The sequence below is a fragment of the Stegostoma tigrinum genome, chromosome 24, assembly GCF_030684315.1.
Source record: "Stegostoma tigrinum isolate sSteTig4 chromosome 24, sSteTig4.hap1, whole genome shotgun sequence".
Taxonomy (NCBI): Eukaryota; Metazoa; Chordata; class Chondrichthyes; order Orectolobiformes; family Stegostomatidae; genus Stegostoma; species Stegostoma tigrinum.
The window spans coordinates 16,479,784-16,506,458 of record NC_081377.1 but is presented as its reverse complement, the minus strand read 5'-3'; the positions used below and the strand labels follow the sequence as shown (position 1 = coordinate 16,506,458).

At 39.1% G+C, this 26,675-nt stretch overlaps 1 protein-coding gene across 7 annotated transcripts in view; it reads left to right on the top strand.

The window, feature by feature from the left end:
- LOC125464971 (zinc finger MYM-type protein 4-like) overlaps positions 1–26,675 on the top strand; it is a 194,792-nt gene that overhangs the window by 149,911 nt on the left and 18,206 nt on the right. For 6 of the 7 annotated variants that reach the window (XM_048557957.1, XM_048557956.1, XM_048557952.1 and 3 more), the window contains 11 exons: positions 200–353; positions 1,198–1,313; positions 2,706–2,969; positions 5,875–6,025; positions 8,121–8,293; positions 14,631–14,781; positions 19,641–19,763; positions 22,060–22,088; positions 22,201–22,345; positions 24,157–24,272; positions 25,708–25,879. In XM_048557957.1, the coding sequence (XP_048413914.1) occupies positions 200–353; positions 1,198–1,313; positions 2,706–2,969; positions 5,875–6,025; positions 8,121–8,293; positions 14,631–14,781; positions 19,641–19,763; positions 22,060–22,088; positions 22,201–22,345; positions 24,157–24,272; positions 25,708–25,879 (1,594 nt within the window). The remainder of the gene's footprint in view (positions 1–199; positions 354–1,197; positions 1,314–2,705; positions 2,970–5,874; positions 6,026–8,120; positions 8,294–14,630; positions 14,782–19,640; positions 19,764–22,059; positions 22,089–22,200; positions 22,346–24,156; positions 24,273–25,707; positions 25,880–26,675) is intronic. The other variant, XM_048557955.1, reaches the window with a different exon arrangement.

Sequence of the window (26,675 nt, the reverse complement as noted above, 5' to 3'; positions counted from 1 at the left end):
GCACCTCCCACCCCCGCTCTATTTTGAGTATTGTTTCCCATCCACAAGCCAGCCTTTCTCAATATTAGTATTGTGTTTCAGGGCTAAGAAGCTTCTAGATAGTGGAATGAAATACTCTCTCAGGCATAATTGCCTTGTGAAATAATAAAATCTACTGATTTCTTGTTTTACATCAAATGCTTTCTTACTGTTTTAACAGAAAAATTCAAAGATTACTCCCTGCACCTGGTGTAAATGTCTGAGATCGTCAGCTGAAATGATTGAAAATACAAACTCTTTTGGAAAAGCTGAACTATTTTGCTCAGTCAACTGCCTTTCTGCATTTCGAGTGCATGTGGTAACTACACAAGGTAGTGGTATAATTTCTTCAAATGTTAACTGAAGCATCAGGAAACTTTGATTGCTTTAGGTCTGTTCGGCAGGCCAAGTCACACTTTTTTTTTGTCTGAAGCCATTAATTTTTAGGGCTCAAATAGTGAAATACTTTTGTTTTGTCAGTTTCCCCTGTTGTAGTACTTAGTTATGTAATTGTGTCATGATGCTGTCTCACTTTGCATTCCAACAAATGTCACATTACTAGAACAAGAAAACTTTACATCTGCACAACTACGAGTTTTTTGATTCTTCTGTTTTCAGAGCTGGTCTTCATCAAGGCCACTTCCTTGAGATGTATTATAAGGGATTAGAGAGCAGAGGCTAGAATTATCATGAACTTGGAAACGTTGGAAATAATGTTCTACTGATGAGATTCACTTCCTGCACTTAGTGTTTCATATGAAGCTTGGTTAAAAATACAAATCTGTTTTAGTTGGAAAAGGCTGAATTTGTGTAACTACAGATCTAGTTGTAGATTATTTATATTGAAATGGTTTATTTATCTGACTTGTTTTCAAATGGAACATGTTCCTATTTGGTGAGGGTATAATGTGATCAGGATACCTTTTCTGTCTTCTGTAATTAGACACAATGAGACAAATTATATAAGTTATTGAATGCTTTCTGCAATGATGCATGACTGAAGGCTCTGATGTGAACACTGCATCACATCATTATGAATAAAGGTGCTGTTGGGTTTATGAAAGTGACTTGGGCCAATTTATTTCACTGGTGTTTTATTATATTGCTGTGGTGAGAAATGATACTTTGTAGTTAATGTTTTTTTGGACATGAAATGATTTTGTACTTGTGTCCGCTTAGGTACTAGTGTTCAATGCAATTACTGTAAAGTGACGATGACGCCACAGTACCACCTTGCTATGTCAGATGGTAGTATTCGGAATTTCTGCAGTTATAACTGTGTTGCATCATTTCAGGTATGATTTTAAAATAAATTCTTTTCATTTCCCATTCAACTTGTCTCAACTCAACAGGATAAATTGCCCGTCTGTGTTTATTACCTCTGGGACAATGTCCCATAGCATGTTTGGGTATAAAATTCTTGGTGTTTGCCGTTCATGTTAAGGAATAAGGCAAGTGTCTGAGTAAAGTGGAAAGGATGTTACTTCAACATCCTTTCTATCTTGTTCATTTTAGCTTGTTCAGTTTGCTCAACAAAGAGTTATGTCCATATTGCGTTTATTTTTGATGGCCAATTCATTGAATGTTATGAGAGCTCCAAGGATTAGATCGTGATGAGAGTTTATGTAAGTTTAGGTTTGCATTCCAAGAATATAGAAAGTTAAGGAATAATGTGGATGAGGTTTTTAGGTTTTTAAAATTAATTGTTGGGGTAAGTAGAGAGAAATAAGTTCTGCTTTGGGAGCCTGGAGTGCACAACGTTTGCAGAAGAAAATTTTTAAAAATACTTTTAAATGCAAAGGATGGTCAATTTATGGATCTCTGCCCCCCCCCCCCCAAAAAAAAAGCAGTAGGTAGCTTTTCAATTAATTATAAATCTGAGATTGATTTTTATTTTGCTAGCCAAGGAAATGAAAGGATATGAAGCCAGGACAAATGGATGGAATTAAAATGCAGATCAACTACAATGTCCTTGAATACTTAAACAGATTTAAAAAGCTGAGTTAACTTCCTGTGTATTTCTGTTTTTATGTTTTTGATTTAACTTTATCTGGTCTGTGTTAATACGCTTTTTACAATAACGCATTTTATCTTCTCTATAATGTAATGTTCTATTTGATGAACTGTATATTATGCTGTATGCTTGTGAAGAGAACTGTTGAATATTGCATTTTGCATCCCCACCCCCACCATTTTCGGTCGCTCCCAAAATGCAGCAGCTTTAATCTCTCGACACCACGGTTATTTCAAGTAATTCATGTGCAATTAGAACTGTATCGAGGCACCTCAAGTATGCCATCATGTGCTGCATGCATAGCACTTGAACTGTATTGCACTTCTGCTAATCTCCAATTTGAGAATTGAGAAATAACGAATGAATATTTACATTTTTAATGAATGAAGCACATTTTTGGAAAAAAATATATAATTGAAAACTTGAATGAGAGCAGTGGCTGTATGCAGTGTTTATGTCCTACTAGTATTATGAATTGTTTGAACCAACAAGTTCAACCTTGTCATGTGGCCGTAGTATCTTTGTTTAACAGTTAAATTGCATGTAGGAAAGATTTTTTCAGTCTGGTGAAAATTATTAATTAAGTTGCTTCAATGTAGTTTGTATTAGCTGTATTAAAATTTAAAATCAGCTATTTATTGATTACTCTAGTTTGCATCTCCTCCTCTTATAGGGATTATTCAGTCAGGCTGCTCCAGGCTCTCAAGCTGTTGTACCCCTATCTCAGGGCCAATTAGCAGTAAACATTCCAACAACCGCTTCAGTAGTGGCTGGTGCTCCTGTAGTTTCTTCAACTTCTGTCACTACATCAGCAGCAGCTGGATTACAGAGACTTGCACAATCCCAGCAAGTGACTGTGGCTCGTTCACTAATCAGGCTGAAGTGTCAGTATTGTCAGCGTTTGTTTTCCTCTAAGCCTGAGCTGCTCGAGTACAAGGTAAGATTTTCTGATGAAAGATAATTTAAACTTTCTGTATTTTTCCAGGGAGAGCTCTCCAATATCAATGCTCCTGAGTTGGAGAACACAGCGAATCTTGCTTGAAAATGGTGATAGCATTCAAAGTATTGTTTCCTTAGCAATGGATTTTTAAGATTACCCCTCATTTTAATGTGCCTAATTCTCCTTCAGGGTTTGTTTCTTGCCACTTAAATCTCAAGGGATGTTGAAGACCAATTCATTGGCCTAGTGGAGAGTAACATAAGTTAGTTCCTATTTAACTCGGCCAAAGCAGAAAGGCTTGATAATTGGATTGTGTATCTCTTAGCTAAAGAGGAAAAATATCCTTGACCCTAATGCTGTTCACTTACCCCCTAATAGAAACCATAGATAAAATTTGTAGTTCGGGTTGCGGATGCAGTTGTTTGTTAGCTGTCTGCTCGGTTGTCCTGTGGTGTGCAGACACTTTATCAGTCTAAGCAACACGATCAGTGCAACCGCTAATTAAAGCGTTGGTGTTCTGCTCTGTTCTGAATTTATATGATCCTCTGGTGCAGGGGGTCTTGTCACTTGCGGTTCTGTTTTCTAGCAGCAGTTTGTATGTGGGGTCTATTTCGGTGTTTGTTAATGGAGCCCCATGTTGAGAACCAGGCCTCCAGAAATTCCCCTTCATATCTGTTGTTTGGTTGTCTTGCTGTCGTCACTTTGTCACAGTCGAGTTGATGGCCCTCACTGTCTGTGTGTATCGAGACAAGCGAATATTGGTTGTCTTTTTGCTGCCAGCTGGTGTTTATGTATCCTGGTTGTCAGTTTCCTCCCCGTTTGTCCAATGTAATATTCATTGCAATCGTGAACATCAGACATGCCAGGGAATTTCTGGAGGCCTGGTTCTCAACATGAGACTCCATTAACAAACACGTAGAAATTGATCCAGTATCCAAACAGCCGCCAAAAAAACAGGCAGTGACAAGACCCACCACACCAGAGGATCATATAAATTTGGAACGGAGCAGAACACCAATGCTTCGAGTAGACGTCGCTACTCGATGGCACTACCTAGAATGGTAACAGAACATCTGCACATGACGGCACAATTGGCTCGGCAAGCTAGTGAACAACTGGATATAATTTTCTGTTTTAGTTGGGGATCTTCAAGTCCTCACGTTTTGGTCTCCCCGAGGTCAGGCTCTATCAGTTCCTTAATTGCAAAATCCACAGAAATATGTCATATGTACTAAATTGATAGTCATACAGCATGGAAACGGACCCTTTGGTCCAATCAGTTTACACCAACCATGTTCCCAAACTATGCTAGATCCACCTGCAAGCCTTTGGTCCGTGTTTCTCTAAAGCTTTCTTATTCGTGTACTTAGCCAATGTTGTTTAAGCCTTCCAACTGTACCTGCATCCAACATTTCCACTGGCATACAGCAAACATTTTATAAACTGCTATCTATGTGATTGGGTGTGAACTGATTGATCAAATATTCCAGATAATCAAGAGGTATGCATAACTGTGGTAAACCTTGACCAAGTGAAGCTTCAAGACATAAACGACCTTGAAAGAAACAGACAATAATACAAATATAATGCAGTGGGTAGACACTGATCTTTAATACTTGGTTTACCGTATAAAACTTGGAAATCACAATATTTAAGGTATATAATTTTTCTCAGTCTATCAAAGGTGCTGGTTAAAACAAAGTTTGTTATACTTAGATTCCACATATTAAGTATTTCGAAACTATCTACATGTTCAATTTCATTTTGCAAAGTAAGCTGTTTCAGCCTGTCTGTATGAACTGTTCCACGGGATAATGACATAGTTTGATAAAACAGTACAAATTTATCAGTGGAACAGTATAAGAAGTGGAGAATTGGTTTAGGAAAAGAATAATACTTGCATTTTAGTCAACAGTGAACATTTAGATGAGTTTTGCTGGCAGTGTTCGTAATTACAGGTGGATAAGGAAGGAAACTACAGAGTTCACTGAATAAAATTTAAGATCACCAAATGCACAGAAGCAGAGAATAGGATTTATTTTAATCAACTCAGATTTGTAGAATAGTTATAGCATGGGAAGAGACCATTCAACCTGCAACTCAGCCAGTCTTATCGCCTACCCTTTCTCTGTTACAGAAACATTTTTTTTCTTTAGGTAATTCCTTAATACCTTTTTTGAAACCAGCACACAGTTGGGCAGTGCATTCCAGATCCCTAATCATTCATGTAGAAAGAAACATTTTCTTTGTAAGACATTTTGTTTTTTTGTCATTCACCGTAAATTGGTGGCTTGTCGTTCTAGACTGTTAGGCTAGTAGAATAACTTGGCCTTTGCAGAATCACATCCCTCGTGATTTTGACACCTTTATCAAATATCCTGTGAAACATTGTCAAATATTTCCTCATGACTGAAGGACTTTTTTAGAATCATTTGTAAACAAAGAATGCCTTATCAAAAATGGCAATTTTAAAGGCAAGTGGATCAGCTTAAAGAAACATTCTGAAGTAGTACAGAAGCAATTACTTGGAACTCAGTGAATAGCTATTTCAGAGACCCACTGTGGCTGTCATGAATCAAATGACTCCTGCAATCAATATGTAATGGACTCTGAGATTCTATTATTTAAATATTGTATCCAAACACCTTGTGATACTTGACATAAAATTGAAGATTTAAATTCAGAGCTGGCCAGTTTACGGTTAAGAAATCTATGCTTTTGAAATGTAAAATGTATACAAAGTTTTTTTAGTTGAATTGAACCAGTTGTATTTTAAGTGAAACCATTTACTTTTTATTGTTGGATCTGTATGAGTAAAACACATTCTTGGGATACATTTATTGGACATCCTTTTTTTAAAACCAGATTGTCAACAGTTACCTTTTAAATTTTCTTTACACAGGGTAGAATGGTTCAGTTCTGTGGAAGATCTTGTTGTGATGAATACAAAAGGATCAATTCTGTGGTTGCAATATGCGAATACTGCCGGTCAGAAAAGATTGTTAAGGAGACTGTAAAGTTTTCGAGTATTGACAAGCCATTTTGTAGTGAAGGTAATGGGTGTGCTTTGAAATAGTTATTTTGTGGGATGAGCTAAACTTTTAGCCATCAAAGCCGTCATATAAACAATAATTTATGACAAACATTTGTGTAATTTCTATTAAAAACCTGTTTGTTTTCCTGCTCCTGTGGGGGGGAAAAAATGAAGATAGTACAAAGCAAATATGAAATCTGAAACAAAATCACAACAATTTGGCATTTCACAAGCTTCCACCATAGGGCCTTAAGAGGTGATTTGAGCTGAAAGAGACAAGCATAACCACTTTTCCCTCTATACTGTGAGGCTGCATTTCTGTGCAGCAATCTAGAATGCCTTGCAGCAGACCATCGACGTGCTGTACACATCCAAAGCACCCTTTAAGATGCAGCGTGCGTGGCTATGCAGCAACCTTGAATGCACAATGCAGTGCATGAAACAGGCTGTACAAATGAAAATTAGAGGAAGCATTGCAGACAGCCTGGCATACACTATGATAACTAGCAGTACTTTAGAATATATGGAGCAAGAAAAGGTTTTGTTTGGTCCATCAAACTTGATTTTTGCAACTTTCCATTTACAATTTCTGCCCTCAGCAAGCTATGTGATCCTTCAAATAAAACAAAATACCCCTTGATTAAAATACCTCAGAAGATTATGTTGAGATTTTCTCCCCCATCGCTTGAAATTAGTATATGTTGAGACTTTTTCCACCATTCCTTCAAATTACTTTCAGAAAACTTGGCAAAACACTAACAGCTACTGTTATTTGATCATGCTGTTAGTTTATTCTACTAGCATTCCCAAGTTCTCGTCAAACTTGGAAGATGTTTCTTCTTCTTCTTCTTGGAGTCACTTAGCTCCCCCTCAATGCACTATGCTTTATTTTGAACCCAGCTGACGGAAAAGAAGAATTTGGAATCTTTAACTAAAGTTAATAAGAAGTGCATGTTTTCCCGAGAGAGACAGAAAATGCGCATTGATTAGGTGATCTGCTGCTCATCAAAGTTTCATTTAGCTTTCCCGGACCAAAATAAGACTGGTGGAGTAGCAGATAGTCAAGGGAACTGTCAGAGAATGTAACAGAATATAGATAGATTGGAGAGTTGGGTGGAGAAATGGCAGATGGAATTCTTTCCGGACAAATGCGAGGTGATGCATTTTGGAAGATCCAATTCAAGGGCGAACTGTATGGTAAATGGAAAAGCACTGGCGAAAATTAATGCACAGAAGGATCTGAGCGTTCAGGTCCATAGAACTGTGAAGGTGGTAACGCAGGTCGATAGAGTGATCAAGAAGGCATACGTCATGCTTTCATTCATCGGGCGGGGTATTGAGTACAAGAGTTGGCAGGTCATTTTACAGTTGTATTGGACTTTGGTTCGACCACATTTGGAATACTGCGTACAGTTCTGGTTGCCACATTACCAAAAGGATATGGATACTTTGGTGAGGGTGCAGAGGAGGTTGACCAGGATGTTGTCCGGTATGGAGAGGTATAGACTGGGTGGATAGCAAGAAGCTTTTTCCCAATGTAGGGGACTCAATTACTAGGGGTCAGGATTTCAAGGTGAGAGGGGAAAAGTTTAGGGGAGATGTGCATGGAAAGCTGTTTATGCAGAGGGTGGTGGGTGCATGGAACATGTTGCCAGCTGAGGTGGTAGAGGCAGGCACGATCACGTCATTTAAGATATATCGAGACAGATCATGAATGGGCAGAGAGCAGAGGGATACAGATCCTTGGAAAATAGGCGACAGGTTTAGATTGGCGCAGGCTTGGAGGGCTGAAGGACCTGTTCCTGTGCTGTAATTTTCTTTGTACTTAAAATAGGAGACCTAAGATGGGAGGGTAGTGACACAGGACTGAGTCTAGGAGTTTTAGCTGTGGTTAGTACCACACTGGACAGGGCATTGACCCAAAATGTGGGCCAAAAGACATTCTTAAAACTGATTCAGAACAGGTATGACTTCAGTTGGCAAAGGGACAGGAATGGAATTATGCAAAGGACATTAGGTGAGGGTGGGGTTCCAACAAAAAAAATTCCTTGTTTCCTGTGTAGTAAAATACTAATTTTCATTTTTAAAGTTTGTCCTCATTGCATTACTTGTAGGTTGCAAACTTCTTTACAAGCATGACTTGGCAAAACGTTGGGGACTTCACTGTAAATCTTGTAGTTCCTGTTCGCAGTCATCAAAACGCCTACTTAACCAGCAGTTTGGAGGGAAAATCGAAGAATTTTGTAGTGAAGAATGTTTATTCAAGTTTACTGTGCTGTTTTATCACGTGAGTAAACTTCTTCATTTGTAGAAATCATAATTGAGCAGCTTTGAATATTAACTGATATGAAAATGCGTTATCTTCCTTTTCAGTTGTTTGTGCTGCTTTAAAAAAAACTGTCAAATTTTTCCAAGTCACTTGAAATCTTTCAGTTGCCAGGACAGAGTGTAGACAGGCAAGTTAAAGAGTGACATCAATTCTAAGTTGTTATCAAATCATATTCAATTGAAGATCCATTTAATCTGCATTTCAGCTTTCATATCCAAATCAGATTCAGATGAAGTGTATCAGTTGTGCACAGGGAGTTTAGAGTTTTTCCAGTGGAAAAATATCTTCTCCAAGTATATTTAAGCATTATGATCCCAGCTAATGCCAGTACTAGAAAAGTTCGATGCTGAATAAAATCTGTATTGGTAGATCCGATGTTGACTTTTTGCAGTTGCTTAATGTAGTTAGTCACAAAAACATTTTCACATGAGTTTGCAAGTGTTCCTTAACCACAGAATGTAAATTTCTCTTGTGCAATAAATCTTTTAATGGAGTAAATATGCATGAAGTGAATATACATTTTATATACATGTAAAAACAAACACCATTCGAACAATCTTTGCACAGATGTCCAGGCATCATTTCAACAAGTTTCCCAATACTTCAGTTTTACAAATACTCAATTCCAGAAAAACTTCAATCCTTTACCAATTTTTTAAGGTTTTAAACTTAACTGACTCTTTGCAATTTATTTTTCTTGGACTGCCCAGACAGTTTGACAATTGCTTTTCAGGTCCTCTGGTCAGAACCTTTCACAATTTTGATGGCCTGAACTTTATCCGTTGCACCTAATTGAAGATTCCCCTGAACTAAAAGCTTGAACCTCCTGCTGGAGAAACTGTTGCCCCTTCTGAACTGAACTCCTTATTCTTCTGAAATGTCATCAGAAATGAAATTTTATGCTGTTCCAATTTGTTGTAACCTCAACAGTAACCTAACCCTAACCCTATCGCAGTTAAGCATTCATCCATTCCATTTTCAAGAGTTCTGCTAGACACTTGACGGTCACATGCTTTCTTGTAATCGATGCAGTTGGGTCACTGTTTGGAATGTTCTACCTGATCAAAGAAAATTACCTTCTCAGACCTGACCCAGATTTCAAAATATTTGTCTAGAATCTTTCATCGCAACATGAAAGATACAGAGCAGATTGAAGAGATTGAGTGATTTGCAAATCTGCTGCAGTGTGAACCACATCACCACAGTCATCCACAAATTGTGAATCTTGTGTCTTTTGTAGTTGCTTTAGTTCTGGCACAAAGGCAACTGAGGTTAAATACTGAAAATACTGGAGTAACTCAGCAGGTCTGCAGATTCCCTCTTCACAGATGCTGCCAGACTTGCTGAGTTTGTCCAGCACTTGTTTTCATTTAAGGTATCCAGCACAGTACTTAGCTCAACTACTTTTCTATATTGGTGATATTTAATACTGTCACCAGAGGAGTGTTTATACTTGAGGTGAACAGCCCGTCTTGGGTCGTTTGTAAATAGTATGGGGCTATCTCAGCCTAATTGGGCACCAGCTCACAATTTAAAGATAATAAAAGTGTGGAGCTGGATGCACACAGCAGGCCAAGCAGCATCTCAGGAGCACAAAAGCTCATGTTTCGGGCCTAGACCCTCCTTCAGAGAGCTTTGAACGAGGGGGATCCTCTTTGGGCGGTTGTGGCGGGGGCGGGATGTGAGGGATTTGTTGCGGGAGACGCGGTCAAGGGCGTTCTGGACCACTGTAGGGGGGGAAGTTGCGGTCCTTGAAGAACTTGGACATCTGGGATGTGCGAGAGTGGGACGCCTCATCCTGGGAGCAGATGCGGCAGAGGAATTGAGAATAGGGGATGGAATTTTTGCAGGAGGGTGGGTGGGAGGAGGTGTATTCTTGGTAGCTGTGGGAGTCGGTGGGCTTGAAATGGACATCACTTACAAGCTGGTTGCCTGAGATGGAGACTGAGAGGTCCAGGAAGGTGAGGGATGTGTTGGAGATAGCCCACGTGAACTTGAGGTTGGGGTGGAACATGTTGGTGAAGTGGATGAACTGTTCGAGCTCCTCTGGGGAGCAAGAGGCGGCTCCGATACAGTCATCCATGTGACGGAGGAAGAGGTGGGGTTTGGGGCCTGTGTAGGTGCAGAAGAGGGACTGTTCCACGTGTCTGTTTCAGATTTCCCATTCGTTCACAGCAGTTGCAATCCATCATTGTGAAAGTGTTGCGGGGCACACAAAAGCAAAACTCCTGCAAATTCAGCTGTCATGTTCAGGACAAAATGTCTGAAAAACATCTCCCCTGCCAGCTCCTGATCTCTCAACTTGCAAATGGCCAGAATTTCAAATGAGGGACAAAGAAAACATTTCAAAAACCCCTTGAAGTTCTCCTTGAAGTGTGGCAGCGATGTAATTGATGACTTGAAAGAGCTTGCTATTAGTTCAAACTGTTGACAACCTGTCCGTCAAGCTACATCATGCCAGGACTGCAGATGCCTTAATGACGAGGAATGGTTGCAGCAGAACGAGAAAATGAAGTAAATCCTAAACTCAGGATAACACTTTCTTATGGGACATCACATGCCCAAAGATACGCAATTTCAGTCAGAAATTCACAATTCGGCAAAGTAGTGATCTCAAATTGAAGCACAGCCAATGACACAAGTGTTCAGTGGGGAAAAAACTACTTCACCCTTGAGAGTTTAGTAAATAAACTAATAGATCATAATAGCTGCCTTTGATTCATATTTGAATCAGCTAAATAAGCTTCATTCTGCCAAGTCCCTTTTGAACACTAGGTGGTACTCTTGTTCCGGAAAGCTAATTTTGTTGTGTATTTTTTAACCCTTGGTGAGGAAGGAATGTTTATTCAATCTTATTCAAATTGTAGTTTCTTCCAAGGTTCGATATCTCAAACTGTAATCCTTCAGGTCCACAGAATAGCAGATTATGAGCAAATTGTTTTAAATAAGATCAAACTATCCATTGTGTAAGAAAAGATATTTTCCACATGGGACTTTTCAATATAGTAACATGTTAAATTTTGATGTTGAAATATTTGTTATGCAGGAATGATTGTTCCTGAAGAATCCAAACTAGATTTTTTTCATCATTGTCAGCTTAATTAATCTCTTAATTCTCTTTCAAACCCACTTTCCGGAGTGGTTCATTCTGCTCTTCATTCTCATTAAATTTACTGTGTCTTTCTGCTCTAGTTTGCTTTGTTGCTAAGCTGTTGCCATGTCCTGATAGCCACTTGGTATCCTTTCGTCGTCTGGTCTCACTGCCCAGCTCCATCTTCAGTACTACCAATTTTTGGTGATTGCAGTATTTTTAAAAGCTCTTTACAGGAGACATTCCAAGCAATTATCTAAGAAGAAAGAAAAGGTCTAGAGTGTTGGGTTGGATCAAAAGAGGGTGGCAGTTAATGAAATAGGGGTGCTTCGCAGTAAGGGAACTGAGGGCCACAGTGTAAGAGAAATGGTATGTGAAGGAATATGAGGGAAGTTGGCTGGTGTATCCTTTGTGATTTCATTTGGATATTTCCCTTCCATGACCTGGACGCTATCTGAATAGTGTCCCATCTCCATTTGACCTAGAAACAGTGTAACAAGAAAAATTAATTTCTTCAAAATGTTTGAATTTGTAGATTTTAGTCATCTGTTGCAAACCTTAACAACTTGAGCTTCAGAAGGACTTATCATCTGATTAATAGAATGCTGAGTTAGAAATACATTTTGTCCAACTTTTTGAGGATGGATTATTCCATATCTATGTAGAGTTTAAATACAGGTACATCATGACTTTCAATGAGGAGCCAAGTAGCAAGGTGCTGTTTTCATGGCGTTCAAAGCGGAACAAATATAGAACATAGAACGATACAGCGCAGATCAGGCCCTTCGGCTCTTTATTTTGCGTCGACCTGTGAACTAATCTAAGCCCATCCCCCTGCACTATCCCATCATCATCCATATGCTTATCCAAAGATTGTTTAAATGCCCCTAATGTGGCTGAATTAACTACATTGGCAGGCAGGGTGTTCCACGCCCTGACCACTCTGAGTAAAGAACCTGCCTCTGACATCTGTCTTAAATCTATCACCCCTCAATTTGCAGCTGTGCCCCCTCGTACAAGCCGACGTCATCTTCCTAGGAAAAAGACTCCCATTGTCCACCCCATCTAATCCTCTAATCACCTTGTCTATCTCTATCAAATTCCCTCTTAGCCTCCTTCTCTCCAATGAGAACAGACCCAAGTCCCTCAACTTTCCTTCATCAGGCCTTCGCTCCAGACCAGGCAACATCCTGGTAAATCTCCTCTGCACCCTTTTCCAATCCTTGCACATCCTTCCTGTAATGGGGCATCCAGAACTGTACACAGTATTCCAAGTGAGGCCGCACTAGTGTTTTGGACAGTTGCAGCATGACATCATGGCTGTGGAACTCAATCCCTCTTCCAACAAAACCTAACAAGCTGTAAGCCACCTTAATAGCGCTATCAACTTGGGTGACAACTTTCAGGGATCTGTGTACATGGGCGCATAGACACCAAGATCCCCCTGCACGTTCACACTACCAAGAATCCTTCCATTGACCCAGTATTCTGCTTTCCTATTATTCTTCCCAACGTGAATCACCTCACGTTTATCCGCATTGAACTCCATTTGCCACCTTTCAGCCTAATTCTGCAATTTATCCAAGTCTCCCTGCAACATTCTTCCACACTGTCCACCACTCCACCGACTTCAGTGTAATCTGCAAACTTACCAACCCATCCACCAATTCCTATGTCCAAGTCATTTATAAAAATGACAAACAGTAGTGGTCCCAAAACAGATCCTTGAGGCACCCCACTAGTGACCTGACTCCAGGCTGAATATTTTCCATCAACCACCGCTCGTTGCCTTCTTACAGAAAGCCAGTTTCTTATCCAAACTGCTAAATCTCCCTCAATCCCATGCCTCCATATTTTCTCCAATAGCCTACCATGTGGAACCTTATCAAAGGCTTCACTGAAGTCCATAGACAGTCTCTATCAGCAGCGTTATCTGTGTCCGCCTTGCTTCACTATTTGAGTTGTATTAAATCATTGTGAGCGTGAGGTTGTAGACATGCTCGCCGAGCCGGTGGATTTGGTTGCAAATACTCCATCCCCCTGCTTGGTAACAGCATAACTGCACCTCTGATGAAGTGCTGGTGTTCTGTCCCGCTTTGTTATTTATATGCCTCAGTTAATTGGAGTGCTTGTACCACTTCTGGCTCTGTTTTTCGGTGTTTTGTACACAGATTCTAATTCAGTGTGTTTGTTGGAGGAGTTCCGATTAGAATACCAGACCTCCAGGAATCCCCTGGCATGCCTCTGTTTGGCTTGTGTGCTTCTGGATGTGAGGGACAAAAAGGGACAATATATCCGTAATTGCACAAGTCAAACTGAGACACACCAGGGAATTTCCAGAGACCTGGCATTCTAACCGGAACTCCCATCAACATTGAATTCAACCCTGTGTATAAATCACTGAGAAATGGAACTGGAAGTGGTACCAAGCACCCCAACAGACTAAGTCACATAAATAACAAGTGGGACAGACACCAACACATCACGAGAGGCATGCTGACTATGTTACATAGGAGGGTGACAAACCATTGGCAACCAAACCCACTGACTTGGCGAACTTGTCTACAACCTCATCCACAACCCGAGCTACAAATCTTCTCAAACATTGTGAGTGTATTAAACTCATCATTTTATTTTACTGTAAACACTGGCATTGAATAGAGTTGCAAACATGTCACTTTTCCACCGTGAGGTTTACCTGGAGATGAGCAGCTGTGTCATCCCATCCAAAAATTAGCGCAAGGATAATTTCGATGAATAGATAACTTTGTTTTCTGACTTTTCTGCTTGGATTTTGTTTTTGAGTCTGAATTTAATATTGGAACAGCTCGAGTCGACAAAACTCTAATCAGTAGAGATCAAGATTCAAGTATCATGGAAAGTTCTGAATAATGCAGTGTTTTTTAAAGGACGAATATCATCAGGCCATTGGGGGTGCTTTTCCTCTTCAAATCATACTATAGATCTGTACGCATAGTTTAAATCATCTGAAAGACAGCCCTTTTGACAATATTGTGCTGCTTCTTCCTGCATATCAATGTTAGTTGAGTTTTGTTCAAATCCTGGTCTGTGATCTGAACAACTTCAAAAGGGCATGTTCCAAATGAAAAAGTTGACACGTCATGAAGGGACCTTCACTTAATTCACAAAATTTACTCAATGGTGTTGTACATTGAAATTGTAATTTGTTTTTTTATTCTGTAGATGGCTAAGTGTGATTGCTGCAAACGTCAAGGTAAACTAAATGAATCTATTAAATGGCATGGACAAACCAAACATTTTTGTAACCTTCATTGTGTCCTTACATTCTGCAATCAACATCACTTCGCAGAAACAGCACCTCAAGAGGGAAAAGGTATTAATTACAATTATTTTAGTTCTCCCTGTGCTGCTCTTTTTTGAGTAGCTTTGAAACAAAATGTGTCTATATTGCTGTTGGAAAATGTGGCTTTGAAGCCAAGTCAATTTATTTCAATTTGTGCTTATTTCCTGTTGTCCGAGTCAGAGTCATACAGCATGGAAACGGACCCTTTACTTCAACCAGTCTGTGGCAAACGTAATCCCAAACTAAACTATTCATACCTGCCTGCTCCTTGCCCATATCCCTCAAAACCTTTCCTATTCATGCACTTATCCAAATGTCTTTTAAACGTTGTAATTGTACCCACATCCACCACTTCCTCAAGAAGTTCATTTCACACTCGAACCACCCTCAGTGTAAAGAATTTGCCTGTCATTTTTTAAAAAAAAATCCATCTTTCTTCTAACCTTAAAAATGTGACCCCTAGTCTTGAAGTCCCCCATCCCAGGGAAAAGACAACTGCCACTAACTCTGCCTATACCTCCCATTATTTTATAAACGTCTGTCAGTTGCCTCTCAACTTCCCACCCTCCAATGGAAAATGTCCTAACCTATCCAATCCAGCCTTTCTCTGTGACTCAAACCTTCCGTACTCAGCAACATCCTGGTATGTATCTGAACACTGTCCGACTTAATAATATCTTTCCTATAACTGGGTGACCAGACTGGCCACAGAATTCCAGAAGATGCCTCATCAACGTCCTGTACAACCTCAACATGACTTCCTAAATCGAATGCTCAAATACCTGAACAATGAAGGCAGGCATGTCAAATGCCTTTTTAACCACCCTGTCTATATGTGACTCAAACCTCAAAGAATTATGTACCTGCACCCTTAAGTTCCTTTGACAACACTACCCTAGCCCTACCATTAATTAAGCCCTACCTTGATTTGTTGTTCCAAAAAGCAATATATCGCAGAACTCCATCTGCCATTTTTCAGACCATTGAACCACTTGATCAAGATCCCTTTGTTATCTTAAAACTTTCTTCACTGTCTACTACGCCACCAGTTTTGGTGTCATCTGCAAACTTGCTGTGCCTTCTATATTCTCATCCAAATGATTTATGTAAATGACAAACGAAAGCGGACTCAGAATTGATCCCTGCAGAATGTTGCTGATGACGGGCTTCCAGTCTGAAAAGCAATCCTCCACTACCACGTTGTCGCCTGCTGTTAATCCAATTATGTATCCAATTGGCAAGGTCAGCATGAATCACGTGACCTAACATTACTAATTAGTTTACCATGTGGAACCTCATTGAAGGCTTTACTAAAATCCACACAAACAATGACTACTGCTCTGCCATCTTTTTGCTAACTTCCTCAGAACTCAGTCAAGTTTGTAAGACATGATTTTCCTCACAAAACCATGCTGACTATCCCTAATCAATTTTTGTCTCAATGTCAGTAAACCCTATCTTTTGTAATCATCTCCAACATTTACCCACAGTTGAAGTCAGACCCACAGGTTTCTCCTTGCTGCCTGCCTTAAAGGTACAAGAATAGCTACCCTACAGTCATCTCACCCATGGTTATAGATAATGCAAATATTTTCTGCAAAGGGCCTGGCAGTTTCCTCCCTTACTTCCCACAGTATTCTGGGATACGTGAGACCAGGTCCTGGAGATATAGCTACCTTTGTATTTTCTGAGACATCCCATGCTGCTTCTTCCCATGTGATCCTTTTTAAAAAATATCCAAGTTTATTTCTGTGCATTCTTCAGACTCTGTTTCTTTCTCCACAGTAAAAACTGACGCCAAGTATGCATCTAGTATCTCTCCTATCTCCTGGGTTTCAACACAAAGATGACCTCCTTGATCTTTGAGGCCCTATCCTCTCTTTAGTTGCCCTCGTGTTCTTAATGTATTTGTAGAATCTCTTTGGATTATCCTTGACCTTAATTGCCAATGCAGTCTCATGTCCCCTCTACTTTCCTGATTTTTCTTCCTTGAGAATACCCCTACACTCTTTGTCTTGATTATGAGATTCAATTGAACGAAGTTGCCTTTATCTAAAATAAGATTGTCCTTTATTTGTGAATGAGAATTTAAATTTAAACTAGTCGGAACTACTATTTGACAGATTGTATCATGCACACATGTATTTCCTGATGGTTAAGGTTTTCATGTACGTGCCTTAGTATCCTGGTAAACAAAGTTTAGACATCACTGCTGTCATACATGATCAACCTGTTGTCAAATCTCTAGATCCCTTCAGCTTGATCTTCGGTGATGTAATGCAGGTCACTGTATTTAATAACAAATGATAATATACAAGTGAAACATGATTGTCATCCTTAAATAAGTTATGATTCTCTAAAATTTGTATGTGTATTTGTGTTTGCATGTAATCTGTAATATCTGAAAATAGAGTTTTAAAAACTACAAAATTTCATACCAAGACCATTGCTATCAGGGTTCACACACAGGCATACAGTTTGAACTTGAATTCTTCTCAACTTGTTTACTGATGTAGCATTAATCGTATGAAAGCACTAAATCATTAACCACAGTTTTATTCAACGTTCCATGGTATAAAATGGCACATGCATTGATTCAAAGCGATACAGCTACAAAACCTGAATGCTGTGGCACATGTTACTTAGAAACTAACCATGGCAATATCCAGTTCCCAAATTTTTATTTTTGAGTATTTAACATTTTGATACACAATTGATGTGTCTGCAAGTTATCAAATTAAAAAAAAACAGATGTCGATGTGAATTCACAATTTTGTAAAAAGTGTAGGCCCTTTGGGCCTCTGCTTCAGTCAGTAAAAAATGACTGATTTGATACTTCATAATCCCACCTACCCAGGAATCATGTTTATCCCATTTGTTATCAATAATCTATTTAACTCTGCCTTTAAAATGTTCAAAGGCACTGCTTCTTAAAGGAAGAGAGCTCCAAAACCTAACGCCGTGCCATGAGAAAAAGTTCTTATCTCTCAAATCGTTGACCAGATTTTCCAAAGAGTAACAGTCTCACACAGGTTGCAACTTTTTTTAATGCATGGAGACTGCTTCACATTTCTGACAGGCGATTCCAAAGAAGGCTGCTTCACAATTGCAGAGCTCTATTCCCAGTCTGATAGTTAATTTAGTTTGCAGAACTGATTGCAGTGAGCAGAGTTTCAGCTGGGTAGGACGCCAGGAAAGTAGAGTTCCAGCTGGGCAGAGAATAGAGTGCAAGGTGACAAGGGGGCCAGATGTATACTCCAGTGTTTAGGATAGGCTGAAGCAGGCAAGAGAAATTAGGTCTCTTCTGGGGGAGGGCAGAGGTTGCAAGGAAATGGTGCATTGGAGGATGGTGGAATGAGCTCCTTTGGGATCTGAAGCGTGAGGTTGGCTTTTGAGGGGGTAAAGTAGATGATCAAGTCCTGTCGTGTCAGGTCACTATCTGGGAGATGCACGTGGTTTGGGTAGAGTAGTAGTTGGGAGTGTGGTAAGTAAATATGGGCTCAGTTAACTAATTACTCTAGAATTAACGATATATTTAATAGTTTGGCTCTTCCTGGGTAAGTATTTACTTTCATCTGAACAAATAGAATATCCCAAATTACATAGATACTTTGGAAGTTCAAGAATAGAAGGATTTCCCAGTAGAGCCTTCAATTTGCTAGGAAGTTCCTTCAGAGTCTGCTACGATGGTGACTCCACAAGGTTCCCATGTGCAACTCAGTCCGTGCTGAGTAACAAATGCCCCGTCATCAGAAAATTCAGGTACCTATTTTGAAACAGTGACCACTAGTTCTAGATTGTTGCTCAGTCATTTTAGTGTAGAATTTGGGAAGCCATGTTGAGGTTGCATGGGACATTGGTGAGATGTCTTCTGGAATGCTGTGTCCAGTTCTGATCACCCAGTTATAGGAAGTATATTATTAAGGTAGAAAGAGTTCAGAAGAGATATACCATGATTTTGATGGTCACGAAAGGTTTGACTCATAGATAAATGTTGGATAGGCTGGTACTTTTTCATTGGAGGGTAGGAGGTTGAGAGGCAACCTGATAGACATTTATAAAATAATGAGAAGTAAAGATAAAGTTAGTGGATCTTTTCCCCTTGGATGGGGGGTCTCAAGATTAGGGGTCATATTTTGAAAGTGAGAAGAGGGAGAGATTTTAAAAAACGTCAGGAGAGGCAAATTCTTTAAACAGAGAGTGGTTCGAGTGTGGAATGAGCTTTTTTAGGAACTGGTGGATGTTGGATACAATTACAACATTTAAAAGATGTTTGGATAAGAACGTGAATAGGAGAGGTTATGAGGGAAATGGGCCAGGAACAGGCAGGTGTGACTAGTTTAGATTAGGATTACGTTTGACTTGGACTGGTTGGACCGAAGGGCAGTATGACTCTATGACTCTGCAAGAGAAAGCTTCTTCCCCACATCCACACTGGTAAAACTCCTTCAGGGTCTTGTATGTTTCAATCAAATCACCACTTAGTCTTCTAAGTTCCAGCAAGTACATGCTGAACCTGACCAATTTTGTTTCATGAAATGATCTGAATACATCCCGTAAATAAAATGGAATTTGTAATTCTTGTTTGATTATGATGTTGTAACACTGAATTTGTTCTCATAACGTTACCTGAAAAGTTGCACATTCTTATAAAACAGAATTCAACTTCGATTATTAAAAATAACTAAAGAGGAGCTCTGAAGAAGGGTCACTGACCCAGAATGTAAACTGTGCTTTCTCTTCACAGACGCTCATGGATCTACTGAGTTTTAACAGTAATTTCTGTTGTTGTTTCACCTTCAGTTGGTGTTTGTGATGAACTAGAAGCTACTCAATATTAAATGTTTTGTATGATTACTGATTACTAATAATAATCTCTGTTTCAACAGTACCAGTACCAAATCTTCCTAGCGTCCATCGGAAGGAGTCTACTCCTGTTATAGCAAATGTGATGTCGTTAGCTAACACCCCACCAGTACAGAATGCTGCTAATTCAACAACAAGTTTAAATGGTATGGAGGCTGCTACAAGCTTGAATTTAACATTTGCCACCTTTTAGCAAAACAGTGTGTGGAGAATTGAACAGTTGTTGCTTGCTCATTAGTGGAAGACAAATCCCCATCTAATTATGTTGTGCTGTCCTGTCTGAACTTCAGTGCTGTTTTCTTTTTATTGATGTTTTTAAATTTCCTATTTCTGATGGAACATCTTTGTAATTTACCAAGCAACAAGCAACCTGATAGTTGCCTGCTTCTGACTCCTTCACGCTATTCATGAGCAGGTAGTGGCAGTTGGTTTGAATAGGTGAATTGCACCATTTCTTTCTTTCTTTCCTTCCATCCCCATTGTCTTCATGGGACTTGTTCTTTTGTTATTTATTGCATCCCTTGACCAGAAAGTCAATTTTGGAAGCTTATTTTGTCGGGGAGCCCACTTCCTGCACAGCATAGTGGAGCTCTGCTATCCTATGGGCCCCAGTAGCCTTTGAATACCCCTATCAAGTGGCCTTTTCACATGAAAGCCTTGAAGGAAGTATTACCAGGCACTTAAACTGAGGAGTCATTAGGTTACAGTATCTGAACTTCTTTTCTTCATTGTACAGACATTCAAACACTTCCAGTGAGATAAGTGGATAGCAGCTGTGAATTCTGACTGATCAAAGTGAAGTAATAACTTTTAACAGATTAGCAGCGTGATACTGGATAGATGATTGTTTGCTACCGTGAGCATTTTTCTCTACCTGAAGTTCCTTTCGTTTTGAATTGTCCATTGATTGCAGGCAATTACAGAACCATGAAAGTGTACATCACAGATGATTATTCAGCCTATCTTATGTGCTTAGAACATTGACTTAAGCAATCTAAACATATTTAGTTGTCTCAGAGATAGTAGGAACTGCAGATGCTGGAGATTCTGAGATAACAAGGTGTAGAGCTGGATGAACACAGCAGGCCAAGCAGCATCAGAGGAGCAGGAAGGCTGACATTTTGGCCCTAGAAATGTCAACTTTCCTGCTCCTCTGATACTGCTTGGCCTGCTGTTAATCCAGCTGTACACCTTGTTATCTCAGAATCTCCAGCATTGGCAGTTCGCACTATCTCTGAATGCATTTATACCTGTCTGTTCTCCCTAACTTCACCTTTTTATTAATTCTGTATTATTTCTCAAATACATCATGTCTCACTTCTCCACATTTGAGTTGCATCTGTCACCTGTCCATTCTCCTAATCTGCCTACATCATCCTGAAATCCTTTCTGGTTGAATCCACACCCCCGTGCATCAACAAATTTTACTGCCTTTGTATAATTTTAAGTCATTTTTACATACATATCACATATATACCTTTGCTAAATTTCTGACACTGATATTATGTCTGCCTGAATTTGTATCATAAATCAAGAAATATTAGGCTAATTCAGAGAAATATATGTTGTATATATCAGGAAGCCACCTACCTGGAGCATCTTTTATTACCCTTTCGGCGGCTTCGATAGTTCTAAAGGATGCTACCAAAAATGAGTATAAATTTTTACATGTACAGATTTTGCACATGCATGTTTGTGACTTTTCACAAGAATATTTTTGACTCCTGTACTACTTCGCGTGATTGTAAAATAAAAAAAGTAACTCTCCTTTTTGTCCCGGTAATTGTTTGTATCCCATTGCCTGATAGTTGTACTTACATTTTTGCTCTATTTTTTGTGCACCAATGACTTCAACAAAGGACACTTGTGAAGTTGGTCATGATTAGTGTTCAAAATCAACATTAAATGGATTTTTTTTAACTAGTAACTCCTGATAATTGAATTTCTTATTTGTTTGGTGAAAATTTTGTTTGAGGCCAAGAGCTTCTGTAAGACTTGCAATGTGGAAAATATTTTAGCAACTGACAACATTTTCCAGGACCTCATTGAAGTCTACTACTTAACCAAGTTTTTATTGTGACTCAATTTTTTTAGTTGTGTCCATGTGGAAGCTATGTTATATAGCTTCAGCTGTTCTCCTGCATTAAGAATATTACATGAATGCACGTTGTGAAAAAATGGTGCCACAGATTCAAGGATATGTTTTCCTTCGTACGTGTTTAAATTGTTGTAGGTCTATTAAAATTATACCTGGTCTCATGTTACTTCGCTAAATGTGAACAGACGAGAGAGCAAGCAAGATATTAGATAGTTATGTTGTTGAACTCTCAAGTTATTTATGTGTCACTCGGGTACGTTTGAATAAATTCCAAGTATTCTGCAAAGTGATTTTTGGCAGACTGATTGCACATTAAGATTTATTTATTTGTTTATCTTTACCAGGCGGAACCCGTACCACTTCAGTGACTCAGGTGAGTGGAGAAGTAGGGGAGGAGTTTGGAAAGTGTTTGGTTCAACTATTCTTGAATTATTTGCAGTTAACTCTACCTTTATCTTGAATTTCTTAAATCTTTTGATAATTAGGTCAGCACTCAGACAGATCCCATTCGGTTACAACCTTCTGCACCACCTAAGGTGCTCAAGAATAAAGCACTACTCTGTAAACCTATCTCACAGACCAAAGCAACCTCCTGTAGGCCCCATACTCAGACCAAGGCTTGTCAGACAGGTACTGTGTGTTTGTGGCTTCATGTTCATGTACATGCACGTGTGTTGGAATAGTTTAAGCATGGATGCAGTTGATTAACATAACTTGTTACATATGAACTTAGAATGAGCAATTTTAATGCCTGTGTGTAGAAAAAGCCGGTTTCTAAGCGTTGGTACCGCAGTCCCCTTAACCAATCTAAAGAAAAAAATGGGTAAAGTTTATAGTTCGTTCTTAACCCACTGCAATCCTGTATATTGAAAGTACTTCCATTGTGCTGTTAGTTAAGGAGATGTGGGGCTTTGACCCAGTGTCAATTACAAACGGCAGTTTGTTTCCAGGTCGGAGTAGTGATCGAATGGAAGGTGGGAACTGCTCCCCTTTTCCTTCTAAGTGGTAGCGGTCATAATTTAGAAGGTTGCTGCCAGGGAAACTTTATTCACTTAGTGCATTTCATTCTTTATATAGTGGACACTGCAGTCAAGACGTGCTGGAGGTGGAGGGAGCAAAGGGTTAAGGTTATTAGTGGGTTCCCAATCAAAAAGCAAAGATTGCTTTCTTCCAGATGTTGTAAGCTCTTGTTGTTTGAACTGTGCTCATCAGGTAGTGGAGAATATTCCATCATTCTGGCCTCTTTCTTCTAAAGTGTGGAAGTGCTTTACAAATCTGGATGTAAGTCACATGCTACAGGATACACAGCCTCTGACCTGATCTTTTAGCATATTATTTATGTGACTGGTTAAGTTTCTGGTTCATGTTGACCCTTGCAAAGATTTTGTTAGGAGATTTGATAAATGATAATGCTGCTAAATGTCCAGTAGAGGTAGGTAGACTTTCTGTCTGAGAGAGAAATTGTCTGGTACTTGCATGGTGCAAATGTTGTGTGCCACTTTTCAGCTCAAATGTCAGTGTTGTCCAACTTCTGTGGCTGCAGACAGTTTCATTACTTGAGGAGTTGCAAATTATACTGAACACAGTGCAGTCATCAGCAAGCATCGTTGTTCCCTTATGATAGGAGAGATGGGGATGAAGCAACTAAATAGAAATAAATCTAATCCAGAAGACACTAACAGTGAAACTGTAAGCGCATCCTGGGCCAACTCATCTTGTGTATTTCAAAATGGAGACCCTGCTTGATTAGCAGATTCACTTCCACGTTTTACTGGGTGTTCAGTGGACTTTCTCGCTGGAAGGTCACAACTCCGGCAGACACCAGCAATGATAACCTGTGGCTGAGGCGATGGCTTTGAAATGACCACAATCATCTCCCTATGTGCAAGATATGATCCACTCTACAAACACGCACTCCACTCTTGTGAGGAAAAAAAAAACCAACTCAGCTAAATGTTTCCTTGATGTTGACCACTGCCATTCTCAACTTAAAGTGTGAGCATGTCATACTTCAGAGAGTTGCAACAGGTTTTAGTTTTAGCAGTCCTGTTTACGTAATTGATTCACTTGGAATGTGACTTCTTACTGGACTGGAGTTCCATAACTGCAGTTCTAATTTGTTACTTCCCAAAATTTTTTAAATAAAGAAGGACTTAAACTTATGTCATATATTATAAACAATGGAAGTGATTTGGTGCACTCTGTTTGTATGCAGTAAAACTGTATGGGGGTGTAATGTGACCACATTGTTATTTTATGCACAGGTCAGAAATGTGACTCTGGAATTGGCTGTACATTGAATTAAATAATGGTAATGTAGAATTGTAACATGTTGTAAATTTTGAAATAGATCACTTGGCCTTGGTAGCTGACTGAAAATGGCCAATTGATTTTGTATTATTGTTACTATCTACTATGTTTCTTTTTGTTTTAATTGACAGAGGAGGACTGGAAGCAACAAGTGATTGTGTTACCTATCCCTGTGCCAGTCTATATTCCTGTGCCTCTGCATCTTTACGCTCAGTTCACACCAATACCAATAGGGATGCCTGTGCCTGTAAGTGAGACTCAAAATGGTAGGCTGTCAAAATGTTGCCTGCTGGTAATGTGACGCATATAATGGAATATATTATCAGGCAGTTATGTTGAGGCAGAATGGCAGTGATTTTAAATCTTACCTGACCTTCGAGATGCTAAGTTTTGAAAATTGTATTTTGCAATGTTAGATGTATATTGATGTTAGAGTTTCTTAAAAAAAACTCTGATTTGCTCTGATTCATTTGCAGAAATCTTTGTATTGGTGTCAGGTATCATGTGGACAGCAACAAATGACAGACTTCATTTAAGTGCTCCATTGATATTAGAACTTACTGTGTTGAGTTTTATAGAATTGATTATAGTTGTAATAGATAACAAGAAGCAAGTGGTTCAGAAGGCATCGCAATCAGAAGTATTGGAACACTATCAGGGCATGCAGTAATCTCTGACAGAAAACTACAATGTTCTGCCATTATGGTAACTTTCTGAAGAATTATTTGGTTTAAAATGAAATTCAATGCAGTGTCGAATTCTGAACCAGCCCCAAAGCCTCCTCCACAGTAGACCATAGAAAAGAAATTCATTAGACACTTTGACAGAGCTGTCTGCAATACGTTTTTGGAAATGTTTTTCGCTGATATTACCCTGACGATTTATAAATGGCTACTAATAGAAGTCTGTACTCCGTTATCCTGTACATTCCAACTGTAAGTGTTAAATCTTAAATGTTGGACTACATTTGCTTGACTTTTCTTTCTCACTAAAATGTTTCATACATTTATAAATATAGAGACTTCATCTTACCAGAATGAAAGTACCTACCATGACGCCCACATTTTTGTTGAGCTGGTCACTTCAGGGTTGACTCATGCATTAAGCATTTCATTGTCAAACACTTGGCCGTCATAACGCACAACAAAAATGCTGAGCACAATTGCCATTTTTCTCCAATTCACAATGTGTATATTGATCTTCTGCAAGTGTTTGATTCATTGTCTTGATCACATTATGATCATTTAATAAATATTGGGCTAAATTGGTTACAATCAACATGATTTGCTGATCATGCTCCTCATGCTCTCTTAAAACTTGATTGTGCCGTACATGATGACATACAGGATACAGGCATCTGGGATCTCAGGTAAAACTGCAGTGACTCTCAATAATTTAATAGTAGGATTCAATGGGCTGCAAGTGATTCTTCGCAAATTTTCAGTTGCTTGTGTGTAATCTCTTGTAGTTGCCAAAATGTAATAAATGTTCTTTGAGGTAGATATTTTCTTGAAATTTTAGTGGATTGAAACAGCGGTTCCTTATTGAAACCGCCTGAGTTTCATTCTGTTGACATTAATGGAATTAAAATAGGGCCGAGGTAACCCCTTGGCCAGATTACTACTAGGGTGTAGATAAAACTCTAGCCCAATACTTTAAAAGTAAAATCCATTGCATTTCAGCTTCCAGTTCCGATGTTCATTCCAACCACATTGGACAGTGCAGACAGAATAATTGAAACGATCCAGGAAATAAAGGAGAAGATTCCTTCAAATCCTTTTGAAGCAGATCTCTTAACAATGGCTGCAATGATTGCAGAAGAGGAGGAGAAAGAGAAAACTATTTCACATGGTGGTTGGTATAGATTAGTAATGTAATTTCTAGTTCCTAATCTAATATTTGTTTGATTGCTTGTAACGCCATGTCCAACCTGTACTGAAGTGTAAAGTTTCAATTTTGTTTCGTTAGGAGAGCTGTAGGAGCCTGTCTTTTTAAATTACTTAGTAAAGGCTTTTGCTTAACTGTGAGTTTCTGATAGTCACCTAACTAGAGATCAGCAGTGTGATTGAATAGGTAACTGGATTCCAGAAATCTTATTAGTCAGTGGGACTAAATGGGTTTTGCCATCAGGAAATCAATAATGATCATTTATTATTGGTGCAGTGGCAAACATGACATAGTGCAGGAACAGGATCTTGGTCCTGATATTTGAAAACAGCTAATTACTAAATTGTGTTAATAAATTTTTGAAAAGAGTTTGATAGTTAACTACAAATCTGCATGGTGCACTGAAGAAGAAGAAATTTAACGTTCAGATAAGGCAATTTCTTGGATACCGAATGAGTATTGAATCTCTTGACTGGCTCCACTTAATCTGTGTATTGCCATTCTTTTATGTTCATGGAACTATAAAGAAAATGCATTGGGTTAGTACCCATCTCCCAATGTTCTATACAATGTTCCTGTATCCTCCATGGTGGGTGTCTGTTAATTCTACTTGTGTGCACATGCTGATTAAACTTCATCCACAGTTGTGTGTTTTGTTATAACCAAGTTTAATTCATTCCTGACACAAGTTTTAAAGTTGACTGTTCCAGCCACGTACTAGATGCAGTGCCATAGTTAATTGCTTGTGAATTCTTGATGGAAG